The sequence below is a fragment of the Corvus kubaryi genome, unplaced genomic scaffold (genome assembly GCF_017639235.1).
Source record: "Corvus kubaryi isolate FWS band 111438036 unplaced genomic scaffold, C.kubaryi_AGA036_p1.0 66, whole genome shotgun sequence".
In the NCBI taxonomy this organism is placed as follows: Eukaryota; Metazoa; Chordata; class Aves; order Passeriformes; family Corvidae; genus Corvus; species Corvus kubaryi.
In genome coordinates this window covers 16,419,542-16,442,422 of record NW_024582054.1, presented here as the reverse complement: position 1 = coordinate 16,442,422, position 22,881 = coordinate 16,419,542, and the positions used below count along the sequence as shown (strand labels likewise).

Sequence of the window (22,881 nt, the reverse complement as noted above, 5' to 3'; positions counted from 1 at the left end):
CTGCCGGGGCGAGACTCACGCCGGCAGCGGGACCGGCCCGTCGAGCCGTTTTCAAAGGCAGCAGCGAAACGTCGGATCCCGACCATTCCTCCTGGCATCTTTGCAGAAAGGAACAGAAGGAAAGAGGTTGAGTAAGAGCCATACTAACTCACCTATGAAAGCAGTGAAGTTAAAGCAGACCTCTACGACAAGCAAAAATTCACTGACTACAAGTTAGATATGTGCTAAACGTAAAGAAGTTAAAAAAGCACTGAAAATTTAAAATTAATGATTTTGAAAATGACAGGATGGAGCAAAAGAGGACAGAGTAGCATTTTCCACATTATCAGAAAAGATGAAATCCATTCACTGAAGAAAAAAAATGGGGAGAAAAAAATCTAACCTTGACAGAAATAAAGTGGAATTATTGTCACCTTAAGTAGGTACACAACAAGAAAAATGTCAAAATAAATGTTTGTAACCTTCAGAGGAGGAAACTTGAAAATGTATCCTATGCACAGTGTAAATTAGACTACAATATTCTTGGATAAATAGTTCCCCTCCAGCTATGTTAGAGTTATTCCAATGTTTTGAGTACAACACATCAGACACTATTTTGGTATAACTCTTTAAAAGTACTTTAAGTCAGCTGACCAGTATGTGTTTCCTAAATGTAATGAATCCATTTACTGCATCTTTTAAAGGTAAGCAAATGATACTGTGCCCATAAAGAAATATAACATAAATCCTGATCTTAAGGGCCTATGTTAAGCAGTTAGATCTTGTGTACGTGAGGGATCCCATCAGTTACACTTATTCCTGTTTAGGATGGGATATCCTTAGGGGTGTCCCAGAGAGGGGACAAGCTGAAGCACCCACAACAGTGTCCTAGACAACTTCACACTGCATTGCATGAATTCCTTTAGGAACACTGGCTGCCCTATGTCCTGTTCAGTCATGTCCTTCTGACACACTGCTCACATCTGTAACTCACTCGCAGCCCTAAGAGCCACCATCCACCACCATTTTTTGGTGTCTGTACCAACCTGACTAAATAACAACGAAGCCACAGGCAGATCACTGAATTTCAAGGCAAATGAACAAGAGAGATACACACTCCACAGAGGCACAGATGAGACAAAAGGTGTGACTCAGTCTTGCCAAGTCAGACATGGAGCTCTGTAACTGTTCACCACTTTGCTCAGTGCTAAGGGAGCAGATTCCACTATGGCATAAGCCAGACTGGCTTGCTCCAGGCTGCTACCAAGGTTTTCAAGGTTGCCATCTCTCAGCAGTGGGATCATGTTCTTTCCCAGCCAAGAGCTAACGCCACATTTCATAAAGAAGAAAGCCACAAAGCAGTACAGGTTCTGAAAGTGGAAACACACCTAATTCTGTGCTGCTGCCCCATCTGGTCCTGTGCCACCCATTGTGTCCTCTTTGGAAGCTAGATGCGCCATATCCTGTTTGGCACAGTAACTGAGAGTCAGCAAGTACAACATTACCACAGTTGTTACAATCTGCAAAACTTATATTGCTGTCCAACACACTCAGAGTAATATTGCCTGGCATTCATGAGGCATAGCCTGTCTTCCTGTTTTAGGAACCATAGACAAGATAAAAATTCTCATCCACCTATTATATCAGTTGTGGGACACAATTGTATTATTTCATAATACTTTGAAGTCTTACTGATCTCTGAGGGCAAATCACAATAATGGGGTAGCAGTGCAAGCTCAGGGTTCCTTACTGTGTGCTCCATTCAATGCCACTGATCTTTCCCAGATCTGGAAACATCACCTCAGTGCCCACCTGTACTGCAGGGAGGCTTTTGCCAGGATCTGTGGGACTTGCCTTCTTTTTTCTTCTCATGCTGTTGTGGTTTCCATGGCCATAATTTTTAAAAATCAAATGCAAATATATCAGAGACCAAACAAACATAAAAGTTTAGTGGAGTTAGGCTTGCCTTGGATCCTCTATCCAACGGGAATAATCAGCCACTTAATGAACTTCACTTAATGTGTTACATGTTACAAAAAATCATGCAGCGCTATACCTGCCTATAGGGTTTTCCAGGATATCAACATTCTCACCTGGTTTTCTGCTTCTTACTGCCAAAGTAACAGCTTGTCCCAGGGACACTGTATACCATATTAGAAATAAGAAATGAAAATCTCTGCTCCTTTTGGCTTTGGCAAAGAAATATGGGTTGACACAGGCTGACACAAAGCATACAAAACCATATAGCAAAACAAATGCATCATCAAAGGAATTTCTGTTGTCTTTTGGACCTATCTCTCAGCTGTCACGAGCCCATTCTACACCTGATTTCCAGGTGTGGTGGGTACAAGTTATAGTTGTTTCATCCAGCAAACAATATTGCCTGGCACTGTCCAGAGGCAATTTGTCAGCTTCAAGCAGCATAAAATTCTCTTCCAGCTTAATCTCTGTTTTCTCACAACCAATTTTGATGACTTAGTATGACTCTGAGCATAACAGAGGAGTTCCTACTTCTCACAACATGACCTCATTTGCCAGAAAAGACCAGAGATGGGAGACACATCTCTAATTACAGTACTGCTGGAGTGATTTGTTACAATATCTTGTGTGTACTCTCTGGCAGCCCGCCCCTTTCCCACTTTTATTCCAACTTCCGAGTTACTTTTTATGTATCACTGTGCATGGACAAAATAAAGGAGAAATAGTTTTACTGGTGGGAAGATAAGTAGTCCCAAGATTTGTGTCATTCACATCATAAACCAAATCCTACTGACTCATCTGGCATACTTACCTTTACTAATAGGGTAACCTGCATTAACTACTCCATTGTAATTGTGTTTCAGACTCTTAAATAAGAAGAAGGGTAATTTGCTTCATTGCTCTTTCACTGAGAGCAAAGTATTTTGAATTATCTTTCATTTATTAGGGAAAAAGAGCATGCACATACATACTGGCATCAGAAGCTTTGGCATGCCAATGCCTCTGTGGCAGTGGTGATAGTCCAGAAAGAATTAATGGAAGGAAAAGTATCCTCCCAGCTATTTCTAAGGGATCAAAAATGGAAACTGTGAAAGATTGTATACCAAAGAAATGGCAAGGCTGACACAAAGATGTTTGGAACAGATTCTAAAATAAATAAGAACTGCTTAATATATGGTTTCTGGGCTTGAACGATAAATGAGAGAAGCAAGGGACTCCTGTTGCTGAAGGCCTGATAGTCTTGAAGGAAACAGGACAGAACATGTAACTTCAGCCTGGGAAGAGCTCCAGGTCTGGATGCACCTCCTTCTGTGCTTCAAGACTTGGCTTGCACATTCTGAACCAGGAACATCAACAGAGTTCAGAGAGAAAAATGACTGTTGCTAACCACACGGTGTTTCCATGCGCACTGGCTTCGCTCGGAAGAGCAAGATGATGTTTGCATTGTAGTTTCCAGCATGTTTAAGGAATTTGCTGGTTACAAGTCTGCAATCACCATTCAGTTGTTTCCCTCTGTCAGGGCTCTGTCCTGGCCAACCTGCCCACCCCAGCACCACGTACCCTCTGTGACAGCTCTGGGTCAGCTCAGGACTGAGATATTTAAACACTGAATTCATTCCCAGCCTGATTCCTGCAGCCCTGTCTTGCTGACTCATTTTCCTGCATTTCCTGGGGACCGATGTGAAAGGTAGCATTGTCTCTGGTCTTCTCTCCAGTCCTGTCTCCTTGATAGACCTTGGACCTACACTGTAGTCTTGTCTCCAGGTGTCTCTTGCTCCTCCTATCTGGATCCTGGATCTGTTTTCATTCCTTGCCTTGCTGTGACTGTCAATATCACCAACCCAGTCCTGCTGAGATGCTGCAGGACTGTGTCACTCTCTGTGCTGTGGCCACACCTGGCTCACAGCCTGCAGTCCTTCCCTAGAGCAGCCTGTCAGAGCTGAGAGCACTGATGGACCTGACTCCCCCTGGCCTCCACTAGGACCTTCCCCCAGCCTGCACAAAGCCCAGGACCATGTCAGCCTCCAGGGCTATCAGTCCCTGCCCCAGCACTACCACACTGGGGCTGGTCTCCAACTGTCCTGCCTGGCCATGGCTGCCACCTTGGCCCTGCCTTAGCCTGTCCCAATTCCCTCAGGAGGTGACAGTACCTGGGGTTGTGGCTGCCCCAAAAGCCACCAGCTTCCCAGACCCTGGCAGGGCTGGTGGGATAGAATCGGCTGCCAGGCCCTGTCTGCTGCTCTAGGAGGATACCCTGTGGCTCCTGGTGCCTGGCCCTGAGGGAGCTGCTGGCCTTGCATTGCCATGCTCTGTCTTCTTCTAGACAGTTCCTGGTCCTTCTGTTCAACTTTTTCAAGAATAGGCCCAGTGATGGGGGCACTAAGAGTGTAAGTCTACAGATAACCCCAGGCTAGGGAGGTCTCTGAACTCTAGATCAGAATGTAAATTCCGAATAGAAAAACACAGGTAGCAATGCAATAAGATGCAATAAGATACACCCTGCATGGCAGAAATATGGGAATATGCTGCAATTATTCCAGTTTACTTCACATTTATAGAGTTGTCTGGAATACTTTATCATCAAGAAGTAGACAAACAGGATTCTTCACAGGATAGTAAGGAAAATGGGAGGTTTAGAAACATGACCTGTATTGAAGGAATGATAGAACACAGTTGCTTAGCTTAGTCAAGACTGGAAGCGTTTTAAGCTGTAAAAAAGAACAATAATCAATAGTTCTGACCATATCAGTTTTGAAAAACGATGGCATCTAGCAGCTTAGAGTGACTGGCAACTTTTCAACCCTGTAGACTATTAATAAATGTTCCTCTTTTATACACTAAAACCAGTTAATGTATTAAAAGTATCACCAACCAGTGTACATCCACAATTATAAATATAATACTAAGAACAGACATGCAAAATCCTGTATGCCCTGAGGCTAGAGAAATTAAGTAATTTTTATAAATTAAATTGTCCTCTTCTCTGATTCAAACAAACAAATAGGAAAGAAAATCACTTTAAAATCACAGTATGTTGCAGATCATTTTTTCTGATGCTTTTTCTACGATCCCCGCATGTCCCTATTAATTTAAACACAGCAAAAATTGACAAGCATATTTTTCCACTTTTACAAGCACTCCCTCTAGTGACAGCCATGGTTTCTCACTTAGTACATATCATCTCAAGCACTGCAAGGCTCCAAACTCCATTGTTTTTGTGGTGCTTTCTGAAAAAAATAACATTATTATCATCTGCCAGATCTGATGTGGTTTGTCAGTTATCCTTGCACTGCTTATGGGGTTTATACACAAATCAGATAAACCACAATGGGTTCTAACAAAGAAGCAATTAGGTCTAATTGGTGTTCCATATAGATCACCAGATATCAACAGCCACATCTTGGAATATCTGCATGAGGAAATATTTAAACCAGGAAAATAAATCAGTAAAGAGTCGATTAAAAGACTTGGTGGGGTTTTTTTCTGACTAACCAACATGTTTTGCCATACTAGACACTTGGAAGATACACCAATTCCTACCTGTTTCTATTTCAGTATCGCAAATAATTTCTAGCCTGTCAGAACAAAATGCATTAGACACACTGCTTTGACACAGCATCAAGTGTTTGAACAGCCATATGAAATATTTTTTTCTAGGTTCTTGACAATTCATGTCCATATTAAAAAAATTGTCTTCTATTTCAAGGTAGTTTTTGAGTTTTATGGCTACGGGACATTGAGGAATTCTTGTGCTTTTCCTTTTGCTTTGTTTCATGAAAAAGCCATGAAAAACTTTTCTCTCTTCAAGGCCAGTCAGGGTAGCAGTGTGTAATATTTGGTCGTTTTTACTGCACATAAGGGTAATGGACACAACAGGGACATGCGTGGCTTAACGAAACAAGGAAAAGTCAACAAACAGGAAGGGAGATGCCCCCTTATAAGAACAGCTGCTCTCCGTAGCTCACACGCCTTTTTCCAGCGTGCCAGCCGTCTGCTCGGAAGCGGAACAGACTCGTCTGCTTTACCAGGGCAACAGCTTTTGTTTCTGCTCTTCGCAGTCGTTTAGCTGACATGTTTGTAAACACCAATGTGTATTTTGTAAAAATTTAGCGTTTCACAAAACAACTTTATCATAAACACCAGGGCTCTTGCGGAACCGCCCGCCGGCACCCCCCGTAGGCCCAGCGGTCTCCCGGCAAGGCGGGCCCTGCCCGTCCCTCTCCGCGCTGCCGCCGCGCTGCTACCGCAAAGCCTCTCGGGAGTTGAAGTCCCGCACGCTGCCTTTCCTATGGCGGGCTCGCCGCTTGTGGACTCCATGTCCCATGTAGCGCTGCGGGGGCCTGGTGCCCGGCCCGCGGCCCCGGCAGCTGGCGGCAGGGCGGCTAGTTCAAGTTGCCATAGCGGCGAGGTGAGGCGGGCGGAAGGTGCCCGGGTACGGGGCGGCCTCGCCTCGGAGCGCTGTGCGGTGAGGGCTGGGGGTGCGGGAAGGGAGAGCCGGGGCCGCGGCCAGGGCGGTGTGCGGGAGGGCGGGCGCGGATGGGAGCGGCGGCGGGAGGCGCGAGGCGCGGCGGCCGCGGGGTGCCTCGGGACAGTGCGGAGGCCCGGCCGGCGGCGCGCCCGGCGCCGTTTCGGCTTCCACGGTCCTGTCTGGGCCAAAGAACCAGGAGACTCTCAGAGTTGGAGTCGGCTGTTAGTGAAGTTCCCTGCGTGCCCGGCGGGAGGAGGGTTTGCAGAGGGCATTGTGTACGAACAGTGTGGAGGGTTCGTTTTCTGTGTCGTGCTGCCGAAGAGTGCAGGGAGCACGGTGTGCAAAATTGACAGTAAAATGTGGTACTGATCCCTGAAGGCACGGTGATGAAATGTCACCGTACAGGATCACCTTCCTGGCTTTTTCCGGGCTCAAATACAAGCACTGAAGGAAAGGGCCTTTCAGGTGTCATTTTGTTCCTTTCTGGAATGGCTATAATTTTTTTTTTTTTTTTTTTTTTTGGTCGTGCTCTGTCTTAGTTATAAGGCTTCAACCATACCTTTGACACTAAGTTAGTTACCTAGTGATAGATGAGTCTGTGTGGAGCTGAACAAATAAAACACTTGAGGAATAATCAGGTTGTGTACACTGACTTTATCTTTTTTTTACTTGAGCTGGAGAACTTGACGTTCAGATTGTCGGCTCTGCTTCTTACCTTGCAGATCTCTTAACAAGAGAGTCCTCAGTGAAGCTGAAATGCTCTGTTTTCTACAGGAAAGAAAAATACTGAGTATTGATGCTTTTTATCAGTTCAACAAAGGTTATGATCTGTTTGGGTAGCACTAAAAGCCAGTAAGAGCTGAATGATTCTCATTGTCAAGTAGGTAATATGATCATGTGCTGAAATTAGTGTAGCTTTTTGGGAAAACTAATAAGCTTTATTTTTTGTTTCAATTGATGGGCAAATGTGCATACGGAACATTTCTACAAATTTCTACTTTATGATTTTTATTTTTTTTAACCTAAAGTGAAACTTGCACAGTTCCTTTAAAAATGAGGATGTTGCTTTATATGAAACAACTTCTTTACCTTAAAAGTACTTATGGTTCCTTTTAGGTTGCTCATGAGAACAGAGAGGAATGCTTAACCATAAATTGTAAGTTTTCTTCAGACAAAATGTTCTCCTTATCGACTGCTTTCTTTTGCGTCTACCTTGATTACTGACCTTTCTTTTGTGCTTTGCCTAATAAATATTTTAATGAGCCTATTTTTGGACAGCTGAAAATAAACCCATTAATCTTTCCTGCTGTAAATCTTTATTTCCCTTTTTCTTCCCAGTGTTTGCTTTTCAATAGTTGGGGCTCTTATGGTTGGGTCTGCTTGTTTTTTGGGTTTTGTTGATTTTTTTTTTCCAAATTACAGTAAAAACCAATATTATTCCATGTTATTATTTCTACCAGTGTTTTATTTATTTTACTTTTCTTTGTCTTTGAAAATATCCCATATTTCCTGTTTCACAGTGCTTTTTCAGTCTCATTAAGACTTTATTGCAGCTGACTAGAGTGAGGCACTGGAATAATGAATTCTGATACTGTTAGTAAAAATGTGCTTTAGTGAGGTGAGATAAGAAGAGGAAAGATGAGATAAATTCACCAGTTCAGAAAATATAAGGAATACTGATGTACTTGAGCACAGACTGAGCACATTGATTTGCTCTCCTTTCCTATTGGATAGGTTTCTATCCAAGTCTGGGGGACATAAATTTGCAACCTTTTAAAAATTAAATACAAGGATCTGGAAAAATATCAAATTGCCTACATATAAAATACAATATAAGATTTGAATCCATCCATGGTTCCTTTTTGAAATTTCAGCTCTTAGAGCTAGAAGAATGACATCTTTACTGTGACTTTATTTTTGTTGACTACAGGGTGTTCAAGAGTTTGCCAGTCTCTCTTTGTCAAGTCATTCCATGACCTTAAGGCAATCTGCTGCAGTGTGTAATAATTTAAGAAAAAATTTTGATCTAATCTACGTTTTGAGAGTTATTTTAATCTATTACTATGTAACTTTACTATACTAGGCATAGCTGTCTGTAGTTTTTAATAATTTCCCCTGTCTGATGATTGTTGACCTATTTTCCCTCTCTCTTGCCATCCTTGAGACTTAGCAATCTCCGTTCTGAATACAGCTTAGTGAGTAGTGGGAGGTAGAGGAGAATGGTTTTGCAGAACAGGATGATTGATAAAGCATTGATGTCTCCACTGTATGTTTTGGGGGGAGAATTTGCTTTGGGCCATGATTTTATGAGTACTGAACATTTGGAAGCAATGAGAGTGCCTATTTTGATTTAATTTGCTTCTAAGAGCAAGATGCCTCCTGCATCTTGATGCTGCTTCATAGTGTGAACAAAGGTAATAATTGAGGATTGGCTGGAAGATCTGCTTCAAAAGTACATCCTGCTGACCCAGACTAGAAAGGCTAATGTAAATGTAATCTGAGTCTGTGAAGTTGCTTTGGGAAGACTGTTCAGTTGCACTCAGGAATTAACATAAGTAATTTTTCTGGTCTTCCTGCCTAGGCTTCAAGATACTGATGGCAGATTCATCCAGTGATTCAGACAACTTTCTTACGGGTTGGATGGGAAGGCGGCCTTTGAGAGCATCCCACAACAGAGCTCAGATTTATGGTGCTGAAGAAGTTACAGAGAAGATCCATACTTTAGCAAGCACTTTGCAGGTTGTTTACAAAATACGGTTTTAAAGAATTTATAGAGCCTGCATTTCTGTAACACAGGGTCAAATTTTCATTTCTAAAGTTGTGGAGTATACTGTACAGATGGGAAATACTGCTTTCTGTGCAAACCAAAAAGGGTTTTGGGAAATTGATCATACTGCTTTTGAACTGAAAGTGTGTGGCTTGTTAGACTTTTATACAGCTGTTATTTCAGACAGTAGTAGAATGTTGTTAGAAACAGCGACATGTTGGGGAATACTATTTATAAAGTTAGGAAACTGAATAGGGCCAAATCAACTTGGTTAGTTTCTCACAAGAGGCATTAAATTTTCTAGGAGAAAGTTTCAGCCTTGTCTTGGTTGTCTTTGTACTGTGTAAATTTCCAGATTTCTGATGAATATGTAGGCAGTCAATTCCTTCAGGATAGAGCTTACATTTAAAATATTTTCTAGATGTGAAAAATCGCACGGTGAGAAGCATTGTTTCTAAACTTGTAAGATTCACATACCTGAGCAAGAAAAAGTGTTCATCTCATTCCTTCTTCTTCAGTGGAAGGTGCAGAGGGAATATCTGACTTTTTTTTGAAAGTGGGAGGAGACATTTAGCTATCCTGACACCATTAATGCTTGAGAATTTGTTCCCATTCTTCTCTAGCTGACAGTTCTGAATACCTAGAGTGGGTGGGTGTATGTTTTACTATTTATTGTTTGGCCAGAAGTATTTTTTTTTCCTTTTAAAATATGAGAAAAATCAATATAGAATGGTAAATTTAAACTTCAAAGCTTCTTACCTCGAAAATAAACATCAATCTGGTAAAAAAGATAATAAGTTAGTAAGAATACAGTCTGACTGTTTTTTAAAAGGGATTCTTTGGTATTCTCCTGATTCTGTCTTAACATCTTTCTAGCTGCTGTTCTGAAATTCTGATTTTAAGCTAACTGCTTTTTGTGGACTGCTTTTCAGCAGATCTGCCATCTGATCCAATTGCTCATCTGGTCAGAGAATGCTCACGCAGTGACCTTACCTAGTGTGTTCTTCAAAAACTTGTTATTTCTCAGATCACTATTCTGTTCTACAAGCAGATAATGTTAAGATCTTTGGATTAAAAAGGTTTTTTTACAGAATGGCTGAAACTTGAAAAAACTTTTTATTTGAAACTGAGGACTTACTGTTGTACTGAAATGATAGCATTTGGTTTTGTTTTTTCCTTTTTCTTTATTTTCCTTCCTTTAGCCCTGCTGCACCACTTCAGATTCTGATTACTTGAATAGAATTTTGAATGTGTAGACCCTTTAGAAAGCACTTATGTTTTCAATTTAATCTTAGAAATCAAGAAGGATAAAGACAACAGTAATGTTTGGTTAGAGGAGATTTCTGTTTTCACTTTTTTTTCTAAAACTTTTTTATTTAAGGATACCAACAGAAATCTAAGACATGTTGACCATTTGCTAGGACAATACAGAGAATACAACAAGGAACAAACCAAAGCAATAACAACTGTGAGCAACTTTCAGTTTATCTTAACTTCTTAGGTCTTTTCCATTAGTAGAATTCATAGCTGAAAACTTGATATTAATGGACAGAATATATAAGGAGTTAAGTTGCTGTAAACAGAAACTTCTCATATTTATTTGAGCAATCTAAATCATAGTATAGTAATGTGTTATATAATGAAACCATGACAGGTTTTGTAGGCTTCATTACTTTTCTGGTTTATAAGCACCCAGGAGATTATGTTGTGGTGCTATGCCAAGTACAATATGTGTAGCTGAAATAGATTATTAGGGAATATGTTTATTTTGCATGAATAAGTGATAAGGTAAAAGCTGAATTATAGCAGGGAATGGGATTGGGATCATACTGATGCAGCTTTTTTCCTGTCATTCTACAACAGTTTCTGGATCTGTTGACCAGCTTGCTCTAAACTACAGAAAGGGTGAAAATTCTAAAATGAGTCTTCTACAAGTTTGAAAACAGGTATCTTAGAGAAAGCAAAACAAGTTAGTGCTGCTAGGGCAAGAGAGGTTTACAATTTGGTTACAAACAAGCTGCAGCAGGTGCTGCCTTGGAACATTTTACATAGGAATATTTTACATGTGAAGATAGAGAGAGTGAAGAAGCAAATGCGTAGAAAAGAAAGCTTGTTTTCTTCAGAGAAAGAGATCCAACACAGTGTATAATTCTGCAGGAGTAAAGCATCAATTTAACCATTGTTTACAAGCTTCTCTTAGAAAAAGGAGAACCTTTAGAAATTGATGTTTTGTGGATTGTAAAATAAAGGTGTGACAAACCAAGTGGCTAAGAACCAAAGTTAGCAAATGCAGTTGTAGAAAATGAGATGCAAGTTTGAAAAATGAAGAACTAATATTTGAATATAGCTAGTTCTGTACTCTTAAATTGGGAATGTCTTCCTTTTCCTGGAAATGAAACTTCTGAAAATAGGGGTTTCTGTAAAGCTGCTTAGGGAAATTTGATAGCCATATGTAAAACTGATTCCAGGTAGGGCTGGTAGAAAAATTCTAGTAAAAACTAATTTCTTTGAAGTTATTTTCTGCATTTTGCGGGACTGTTAATGAGCATTGCTGGCAAATAGGTCTTATTTTGGTTGTAGGAGACAAACTTTTGAGTTTTCATGGTGATGCACCATGTGGTGCACCACTGTTTTAAGAAACTTTATATTTTAAGCTGCCAATGTTGGAAGCATGTTTTGCTATAATTACAGGAATGTGATATATGAGATATTGAAGAAAAGCTGTTATTAATTCTTAGCTGTACTTGGCTTAAAAATAGTTTTTATTCTCTTAATGACTTTTAAATAAATAATATTTTCCATGCTTTTTAAAAAATAAGTCTGTGTTCATACTTCAATAAATTATAACTTTTCTGCAGTTAAAAGAAACACTGGAACAATCTATAGGTCAATTAAGGAGCCAGCGACTAATGCGAAACTCTGGGATGAGAAGTGCATCTCTCTCAAGCTTATATCCCAGTGACCTGGATGGAGAAGGAACATCAGGTAAAATACTTAAAGGGCTTGAGTATGCTTAAATTATGTCATATTGCTGTGTTATGCAAAGAGGAAATTAAGAAAAATGTGTAGAAATAGTGGCATGGAAACTCATCATTGATTACATGAAAGAAATTCAGTTTAAAAATTTGGGAGACCTGCATTAAGTTATGCAGTTGTTTATGTGGTAAATTTTTCCAGCTTTCTGTTACGTAGTATTTTCTGCTGATATCCCAAGAGATCTAAATGAAATGTTGATTCTTTCAGCTGAGAAAATAAATTTTCCACTGCATGAGTTGTAGGTACATACAAGTTAAAGCTAAATCCAAAAGATATTGCAGCTTCTGAAGCTTGCTTCACAGCAAAAAGGGAATTTAAATTTTAAATGCATGAGATTGTGGATGTTTGGAAACAGTGTAAAAGAAAAAAACAGAAGTAATTTATGACCCACAGAAGAGTAGGTTTTTTTCCTTGTATGTCTCAGAAAATTCATTGTATTTTAGGAAAAGGTATGTTTGGGAGGAGTATTCCTTCCAGAGCTGGTACTTAATATATTCTAGTAGAAAGCTCTAAAAATTTCATTCCTATGTCAAAGCTGTGAAATATAATAGTTTGAAGCTCCAGTGGGTTTATGTGGAGGAAAAAGTGGTTGGTTGGGCAAATAAAACTTGAGGAAAAACTACTCACTCCTTGGAGAAACAATTCTACTTTCTGGAATACTTGTATGTCATGAGTAAGAAATGTTTAAATTGAAGAAGAGAAGAGCTAAAAGAATCACATGGATGTTATGTAATTTAGTAGTTGTTTTGTCTGTAACGTGACCTGGAAGGACATTGTCAGGATGAAATATGCATTTGTCATGAAGCAAAATGAAAAATTTCCCATACAAAATTTTGTCTTCCTACTTACTCTTTTAATCTCATATCTCCTACAGGGAACCGCCACTTCCTGCCCACTTCTCCTCTCAGGGATTATAGAGACTCACAGGGCAATAAACATCGAAGGTCTAGATCTGCAAGTGTTCGATTTGTCAGTGAGGCAGATAATGTGGACCAGGTACAGAACACTAATGGGAGTTCCTGTCCCACATAGGCAATATGTGGTCACCAGACTTTTTGCTTTTACATTAAATGAGGTGATTCTGAAGATGCAGCTAAGAATGTTTCAGCTATGATTTGTGCTTTCAGTGTTACCTGCTATTTTTCGTTAGGCAGTCACCTCTTGTATCTGTCATGAACTTTCATGCAAATCATTATAGAGAAAAAAGATGCAGATGGTAGTGATATCAAAAGTAAAATACGAAAATAATCTCCCTACTTTTTAGGCCATCTAATGACAAAGAAAAATAATGTCTGAATAGCCTGTTTAGTCTGGAGAAGACTGAAAGGGGATCTCAGTAATGCATATTAATATCTCAACATGGGTGTCAAGAGGATGGTGCCACACTCTTCAGTGGTGCCCAGTGACAGGACAAGGAGCAATGGCCATAAACTAAAACACAGGAAATTCCACCTCAACATGAGGAAGAACTTCACAATGAGTGTGGCAGAGCAGTGGCACAGGCTGCCCAGGGAGGTTGCCAAGTCTCCCTGTCTGGAGACATTCAGAATCCACCTGGACGAGTGCCTTGTGGAACTGCTCTAGGTGACCCTGCCTTGGCAGGGGGCTTGGATGGGATGATCTCCAGAGGTCCCTTCCAACCAATTATCTTTCACCTTCATGCTGAAGTTCAGTGAGGCTGTGAAGGGGATTATTCTGCTTTAGTTAATGGCATAGGGTATTAGTGCTTTTGCTTCTACTTCAGTGTAGCTTAGATTGATTTTGATCCAACTAGTTCTTCATCTTAGTTCTTGGTCTGACCTGTGAGTGGGATAATTTGACCCTGTACTTCAGGCAGATGATGGGAGGAGGAGAGGATGTGTTTGCCACTGGTAATTTCCATACCCCTTAACTTGTGTCTGCTTGCAGACTTCAGAAAAAATAAATTAATTACCTTAATGAATAAGATTAAAGTGTTTCTGTTATCCTAGAGGTAGAGAGGAGATTTCACTACCTGTTTTTGCTTTTTCAGACAGAGTGGCTAGACTTGCTCGAGTGAATCTGTGTAGACTAATATTAAAGAAGCTGATTGTAAGGTACTCATTAAATCAGTCTTTATTAAATCAGTCTCAGCTTCCAAATAATTTTAAACTTAACTACAATATGTTTTCTCAGTTGACTTTTTGGGAAGCTATAGAAATTCCTAGACTTTTATTTAACCCCATTTCATTATCTTTTTAATCTAGTTCTCTCCCCATTCCTTCCTCCCCCATGGTAAGAGTGGAAAATAATCCTTGGAAGGAAATAATATTATGTGGAAATCTTCCCTTCTAACCATCAAAAAATCTTAGGACTATTTTAGATTACTTCTAGATATTCTATAAATATCTTGGAAATTTTATTCAAAGGAGTTCCTGCAATGCATACAAAGTTCCTCGTATTAAATATGTGTGTAGGCAAATAGCTTTTTTTCCAGTTTTGATGATAACCGTTGGTTTATTCCTTATTCTTGCTTTTCAGTGAGTGAATATGGCTTTTTTCTTTTCATTAACTATTTTGTAAGAAGAGTATAGTGGTTTGAGGAATGATGAACTACAAGTAGTCATTGATCATGATTATAGGTAGAAATTAGACCAGAGATAAAGCAGTACTGCTTAACTAAAGTTGTGGCGTTTTCTTTTTTTCTGTAACTGGTGTCTCTTTATTCCCATTCTGACTTTTCCTAGCTGAAGTAATTTTTCAGCCGAATAATCTTTTGACACATTTAAGTCCCTCTCCTTCTTAGCACACACATTTTGAAAATATGCTCTATTTTTCAAAGTCTCTCAGGTCAGGTTGAAATTTCTGGGTAATCACACAAGGGAGGTAGTAGTGCCTGTGTCTGAATGTTGAGGGCAGTCAGCTTGGTTGTGGAAGATTAAGGTTTAAATTTAGGGCATAGACCAAAGGAATATTACAAATTAATAACGATAATCCTGGCCATGGAACTGTTGACAGGAATCGGTTGCATTAGGATGGATTAACTGTCACTTTCTATCCCATGAAGACTGAATGACCTATTCATTTTTTTTTTATTTGCTCCCTAAAACTTTGATGATAAGTTGGGAGCCTGCTGAATGGGGAAGGTGGGAGATTTTACAGAGGAAAGTAGATGTGTGTTTTTGTTTTCTTGTTTTTTTTTTTCCCAAGATCCGAAAAAAGAGCATGTAAAGTCTTGGGCGATACCTGTTCTTGGTAGTTCCTGAAGACATCATACCGCTCTGCTTGTTCTGTTTCAAGTTCCTATGTCATCTATTTTTAGTAGCATATATAGCTGGGCAGAATTTGTTTTAGCTATACTAGGATCTATTAACATGAAATATGTCTCTCCTGAACATTACTTGTTCAGATGTTTCAACTTGCTTTGCATTAGCGTAAAGAGGTGGTGCAGTGTCTAAGCTCTGAACCACAGAAAAAAGGCATAGTTAGGAAACTTGGTTTAGCAAATAAAGTACTGAAAATTAAACTACAATGAGCATGTATTGTGAAGGGTTGATTGCAATAGAAGTGTGCAAGCCTCATCCAGTCATCCAGGCTCAACTACAGTTCATGGAGTTTTATTATTTTGTAGGTTATTTTTGTCTGCTTTATTTTAAAAAGTGTATATATGTGTAGATATGTATTTTTGGAATATCACAGAAAAAACCAGTTCCTAAGCCTTAGCTTAATTTGTGTACTTTTATTTACAGCTTCATTCTTTTCACCAGTCTCTTCGAGATCTCAGCAGTGAACAAGTTCGCCTGGGAGATGACATCAGTCGTGAGCTTTCAAGGAGAAATAGGTATAAACAGAATATAACTTCATGTGAAGAACAGTGTGGAAAATAATTCTTAAACTCTTTTATTTCAAAAAATAATTTTGGGGAGAATGGGAGATTGTGCAACATATAGATGAAAGCAGGATTATGAACTGCTTGTTTTATGTCATCTTCTGCAGTATTTATAAATGTAAATAACACCCATCAATTCCAATTTGTGTAGTATATGAGGCTTTCCTCAGCTTTTTTTTAAAATATGCACAAAACAACAAGGACTAGGGAATTTCTTTTATTACATCTTTGCTCCTAATTTGTTCTTTTTACTGGAGTCCTTTCAGGGCAAGCTCTCCTGCAGGCCATAATCTATATACTTTCTCGACATGTCGTGCTTTGTTCAACAGCAATAACAGGAGTTAGACTGTTAATTCCTAGTAGGAAAGTACTGTTCAAAAGGGCTGTGTGGATGTGCCCATAATTTTGTACTTGCTGACCTGATACCTAGCTGATACTTAGATGCTCTGTTTCTTCACTTGAGGAATGGAAATGCTTTTTATCATGAATTTTCCCCTTGAGTCTTGTTTGTAATTATGCTATAAATTATTATGAATAGGCTATGATCTATTATGAATAGGCTGTAGAAGAAATTGAAGTAGCAAAAAATTCTGGGAGGTTGTTGCTGCTTAAAATTATCACGGGTGTTACTTAGTTTTTGCACTGTAGAATATTGTCTTACTTATATTTTCTTATGAAGGACTGATGCTGAATTAAGAAAGACTCTAGAAGAATTGTCTGAAAAGCTCACTGAGTCCCAAAGACAGGAAACGGTGAGTGTGACTAACATGAAGAGATTATTTATATTTAGTATTCTAAGCAAAATGTGGGCTTCTAGTTTAATGTGTGTGTTGGTAATCAGTATTGCATATTGATATGTGTATCTGAACATGATCTTTTTTAGGCTACTATAGGTTGTTGAAATATTACCCTTCGATAATTGAATCAGCAAGACAAATTTTGTGTTTCAGGTGCTTATTTTAAGTAAAAGTGTTTTAAAGGTGTGTGTATTGTGAATTTTTCTGTTTCAAAATTCACTGCCTTGGAGGAAGCTGCTTTTTAACTTTAAACATTGGTTTGAATGCTATTATACTTTTTGAAGATACCTTTGGAAAGATACAAGCTTTCCCATGTTATGATGATAAATAGTATTGCTTCTTGCTCCTCCCTCCCTCCCTGTCCTTTTCAATCCTTATCATCTATGTAGCAAAATGGAAGGAGTCTCTTTGGGCTGCGCTCTTCTCTGAAGGCTTGGTGACAAAATGTAACAAAGAAGGCAGGACAGCCATGACAGTCTTTTCTTGTCTCCTGTATCTGCTGGAAGCAGACTAACTGCAGTCTGTTTTACTTTAATCTGAAAGAGATCTGCTATTGAGATGAAAGTCAAACAGCATATTGCTGGAGGAACAAGAGAAGTTGAGAATCACCCCAGTAATTAGTAGGTGAGAATCCTGTAGGTAGTTCTTGACACATAAGGCTTGAGTGTATGCTTTATGTAAGCATTTACTGTGATATTAGTAGCAATGCTGACTTTTCAGACCAAGTGTTATATATGCTTATTTTCCCATAGGTGATTCATCTTGCCCTAAAATTGCATGAATTGGTACTAAATGCTCTGTCAAGGGCTTTAGTGATGTGTTCGTCACCGATAACAATATTGTTGGCGTGGACCACTTGTTGGTACCAGCAGACTTAATAAACATACTTGTATAAATTCCTGACTCTAGATTAAGTTGGACAGTGATTCAAGAGGCACTATATGTACCAGTTATGTTCTTGATATGATAGAGTCCATTAGGGAAAGAAGACTTGCCTTGTCAGTCTTTGTAGAAAAATAGGATGGGGTTGTCTTTGTTGAAATGTTAATTTTGATTTCTCCTAGTAGCCTGGTAGGATAAAGTAAGTTTATCTGTTAAAGAATTCTTGATACTTGCAAAATGCTGTGTTTTTCTTGTAGAAGACTTCTCAGTATGTTTTTTTCTCTTTCATGTACTAGGAAATTAGCGAATTCATTAAGTTTTAACCAAGGTGATTCTCAAAAGAATAGCTGCTACAACTGGCTACATTACAACTGTTCAGTGCCTTTGCATGAGAGAAACAAACCTTCCTCAATCCTCTGGAATGCAGGCATCCACTGTCTGTTCATTAATGAAAGAAATAACTAGCTCTTTGACCTCCTACAGTAGGGTTTCAAGATGTGAAATTGAAGATTACAACTTTTGACCTGAGAGGAGCAAAAAATGAGAGAGGTGAAGTGTAAGAAGGAGTTTGTTCATGGTAAGGGGAATATCAGAAGAATAAGTGTCTTAATTGGGAGGGAACATTATCATGCAATAAAGCTATGCAAACTGAAATATTTACTGATATTCTTTTAGTAAAGAAACAAATGCTGCAGTAAGCTGCAGTGAGATGATTTTTATGTGTAGGAATAGTAAGAATTCACCCGGAATATTCTGCTCATTACTGATTATTGATGTTATGAAGAACATTGGCCAAATGGGAAGAAGTATGGAAAGAGGAGAGGGAAAGCAAGAAAACGGGGAAAAATAAAAAAGACCACTGATTCAGAGTTCCTTGAAAAGATAAAAGAATTGCTGGGGTTCAATTTGCAGAAGAAACGGGTAGTTAGGAACGATCTAGCCATGTATGATGAATGGCCAAAAAGTGGAAATTTAGTGTACAGTATTAGAACAGAAAGTCATCTAATGATAATTTTGTACAGTAGTAGTCTAGTCACCTGTGAGTTAGGCGCTTCTTGATCTGGAAGTGATCTGTCTGCTTTCTGTACTGAGTGATAATCTCTCTGTGGATTTCTTTTTTGAAACTTCTCCAGTGTTTGTTACAACTTGCGTATCTTTATGATTTTGTCCTATAGCAAGGGGTTCTTCAGATAGGTTATATATTTTGAGAGGAGCTGCCACTTTTTAGGTGATCTGGTTTGTTTTTTGGGGTTTTTTTTGGTTATTTTGTGTGTGTCTGTGTTGGTTGACGTGTTTTGTCGTAGGTTTTTTTGTTAGTTGCTGTAGGGTGTTTATTTGTTTGGTTTTTAAATCTAACTACTCTTTCATCCCTAATTTTAACTTGGGAGGTTGTTCAGTTTCTTCAGAGGCTTTTCAGAGTGTTACTTTTCAGGCCGAAAAATTCTGACTTAATGCGATGTTGCCAATTCCACACCACTTAAAAAGCCTAGTGGTAGCAACATTGTGCACTGCTGCTTTGCCAGTGCTCTCTGATACTAGGTTTGGATCTTCTGCCCTGGTTCAAAGCTTAGTGGTCTCCTATTACCTCATGAGCCTGGCAGAATCAGTGAGATGAGGTAAATGCAAAAGAGAGGAACTTAGTATGGATGTTAAGAATAAAAATAACTCTCATAGTATGCATAGCAAAGCATGAGATTAGAGTACATGTAGAAACTAGGGTCTGTTGTTGTAGATATTTGAGATCCTTTAGTATGTGTATGTATTTAGGAATTCTAATGAGATTGCTTAATTCAGAATTGATTGTCATTGGTGAAAGTGAGTTGGGTAAGAGGAAATACTGTTTTTCTCAAAACTTCCTTATGCAAAGTTGTGCAGGAACTTTTGTCCTTAGTGCCTTTATGACTTTATTTGGGAGTGTTTATCACCTTGAGGATTGCCATCCTTGTATTTATATTCTGTTGTATGGTTCTTGGCAATAAATTGTCAACTTGAAATCTTGATAATTTCACAGGCTGAGCTCATGGTAGAAACATTCTTTTCAGTTCAGTGTCCTTAAGTCTTTATTTTTTTTAGAGACATATATCTAAATTCTTACGGTTTGGTATATTTGGGGCTGTTTGAAAATTGCCTGTATGTAGGTGTGTGATGATGAAGGTCTAAATCACTGCAGTTCTTCTGAGTCACTAGTTCAGAATTTATTTTTATTAGAGTTTTATGATTCTTAGAGCCTTTTTGATGCTGAATTTGAATACTTTAAGATCCACACAACACAATCAATGCACACTATTTTACCTGTAAAGAGAGCTTTTCCATCTCAATATAAAAACCAGATGACATTGAAGGTTGTGACACAGGCATTGTTGGATGCCTGTTTCAGGTTGAGCACTCTCCATGGCCTTGTACTTGAGAATCTATGTGCAGTTTTGGTAAAAAGCCTTTCAGGTTCTACAACTCTCTCTATATCAAAATCTCTTTCTTAACTTGACATTTTGTGAGATTCCTTCCTTCTTGAAAAGGGTTTGGATGTTTGCTAGACAGGCACAGAAGCAATTGAAAGAATATTTACTTACTTTATGGTTATATAAGATAGCCGTCTTGGATATTTTCTTGCAATCTCTTGGATAGAAGCACATCCCAAATAGCACAAGATGCTGATCTTTATACATAAAAAGCAACTTAATTGAAGCACAGTTTAGTTCAAATTAGGTAGATGCTTAATTGAGATGGTGCCATTATAAAATGATGATAGACTGTCTCTGGAAAACGACAGCAGTGACAAGTGAAATGGATCTTACATGGAGTTACTGTGGTTATGGTATCTCAGAGGGCCAGGATTATTGTCAGATAATGAACTGTCCTTCAGAACATTGGGTATAAGGTTTTTTGGTACTGCACAGGTGTCTTGTAAAAGGTATAACACATATTATCATTTGTCACGAGGGGAAAGTTTAACAATATTTAAAGTTATAGTTCTGAAAAAAGTTTGCTCTTTTTGTGATTTTAATACTCCTGTTTCAAGTATGCATTGATGATAAAATGCGTTGTAACAAGAAAGGCAGCAAAAATCTGTTGCAATAGATTTCTGTTAGCAGCACTTGTGCACTAGGAGTAACAGTGGAAAGCTGAAAAACAGGGCAGAAATTCACTAAGTAGGATGTGCTTTTTGTACAGTAAGCATCCAGCATCTTCCATAAGATTATATTTAGCTGCATGACTTAAATGTCACCCTGGTTTTAAAAAGGACATTCTGTTCTTTGTGTTTAATTGCAGGGGAGGGGAGGAACTTTCTGATAGCCTAATCTGTTTTCATGGATTTTGCTGCTACCTTAAAGCTTTATGTGGAGACACAGCTCTAGTGTCATCATTATCGTTCAGATAGTCTGTGTTGCTAAAAATGCGTGCTTGAAGTCACATTCTAATATGTTCTGAATGCAGCAGTTTACTGCTAGTATTTCATGTTGTTGTCTAGAGCCTCCATATTCTTTGTACTGTTCTTGAGTGAACCACTTGTCTACACTAAGATTTTTGGTAACATTCAGAGGTCTAGATACATATTTCATGCTAGAAATGTCCTGAGTCAAGGTTGTTTAGGATAAAGGAAGACAAGTATGTTTTTGAGTTTACTCTGCATGTACTAATTAATAAATTAACACTTAACTGTTTCTAATTCTTTTTTTTTTTAATTCCTACTGTTGTATGCCACAGGCTGTGTGACAAACTGAGGAAGGTCAGAGAGGCTACAAAAACATGGAACAATTCTTGTGGGACATAAAGCCTTGCTGAAGTGCCAAGGTGTTACCAATACCATACCAATGTACAAAGTATGGGAAACAAATAGGGGTTATAAGCAGCATGAAAATGTTTGCTGTTTTGTGTTGGTTCTGGGGGGTTTTTTGTTTGTTTATTGAAGAGGATTATGTCTGTAACTGGAATTTCCATGCACCTGACAAATACAATGATATATAATCCATCTTTTTTAGTACGTTGTTAGAAATAATACAACAATTGTATTCTGGAGTGAGTTGAAGGAAGTTAGAGGCAAGGCAAATCACTTCATAAAATTAATTTCTTACTTGTTCTGAGTTAGTGATGATTTGAAATGAAACTAGAAGTTTGCAGGAATCTAAAGCCTGTCTAGTGCTGCCTTGTGTCATGTTATCTGCTGTGCATGCTAGACCCATGACAGTGAAGAAGTTACTGAACTCTCCTTTGGAATGTCATCTTTGGGGGTGATGTTACTTTTGAATCTTCTGTCAAGTCAAAATTGTACATTTTCTTTCGTAATAGCTTTAGTGCTCACTTGCTTCATTGTAAAAGGTAAATGAGAGATCTGAGAAAGCTTGTCTTCAGAAACATATAGTCAAAACCTTTTTTAAAAAATGCAAAAATGCTACTGTTTAATTTCTTTATTTTAGATATGTATAGGGAAAAGGATGACAGCTTATTTCCTGGTTTTGAGCAAAGATATAACAAGTTTAATGAGTGGGTTTTTTTGTTCCTGCTACATAGTATCATTGTTTCTGTTAGCTGGAGTATTTTATGAATTCTGAGAAGTAACACTAAGTAGTACTTGTCAAAACAAACATTGTGATGTGGTCTTTATCTTTTATACATTAGTTTTTAGTAAGTAATTATTCTGGATTATGACTTCAGAGCTTTCATAACTTAGATGAAAGTGCATGGTTTGATGCAGTACCAGGCATCTCCTGATGGTTTTAGGAAAAAATACAGTATTCCAGACTGTAAGCTGTCTATTCATCTGGCTGCACAAGCAAGAAGTGTTTTCTGAGGGATGTATTCTATTGTAAAGAAAAAGAGTGTTTTGTTTAAGCTGTGTGAAGCCCAGAACATAAGTGTAGCCTTAATTGTGTTTCTGTTGCTACATAACTGTGTTGCTCGTAGTAAAATTTTCTATCTGTGCTTATATGCCTAGTGCTAATGGAGGTGTGCTTAATGGAAAAAGATGAGGACTTACCTCCACATACATCAGAAGCTAGGAGTCGAATGTTGTTTTATGTCTTTCTCTTTTTATCTAAATACCATTTGGGAATAGATATATTGCTTTCTAGTGGTTGCTTAAAATAATTAGTTTTAAGATAGGGAGGAAATGGTACTTAAGTGTTTT

General features: G+C 38.6%; 1 protein-coding gene across 1 annotated transcript in view; it reads left to right on the top strand.

Annotated features, from left to right (window-relative positions):
• Nucleotides 1-6,272: 6,272 nt before the first annotated feature.
• Nucleotides 6,273-22,881, top strand: part of CEP128 (centrosomal protein 128) — a 115,562-nt gene continuing 98,953 nt past the window's right edge. Inside the window, exons 1-8 of the mRNA XM_042047474.1 lie at nucleotides 6,273-6,424; nucleotides 7,544-7,583; nucleotides 9,009-9,166; nucleotides 10,576-10,662; nucleotides 12,053-12,179; nucleotides 13,105-13,226; nucleotides 15,938-16,029; nucleotides 16,757-16,829. Of these exons, the coding sequence (XP_041903408.1) occupies nucleotides 6,275-6,424; nucleotides 7,544-7,583; nucleotides 9,009-9,166; nucleotides 10,576-10,662; nucleotides 12,053-12,179; nucleotides 13,105-13,226; nucleotides 15,938-16,029; nucleotides 16,757-16,829 (849 nt within the window). The 5' untranslated portion in view covers nucleotides 6,273-6,274. The remainder of the gene's footprint in view (nucleotides 6,425-7,543; nucleotides 7,584-9,008; nucleotides 9,167-10,575; nucleotides 10,663-12,052; nucleotides 12,180-13,104; nucleotides 13,227-15,937; nucleotides 16,030-16,756; nucleotides 16,830-22,881) is intronic.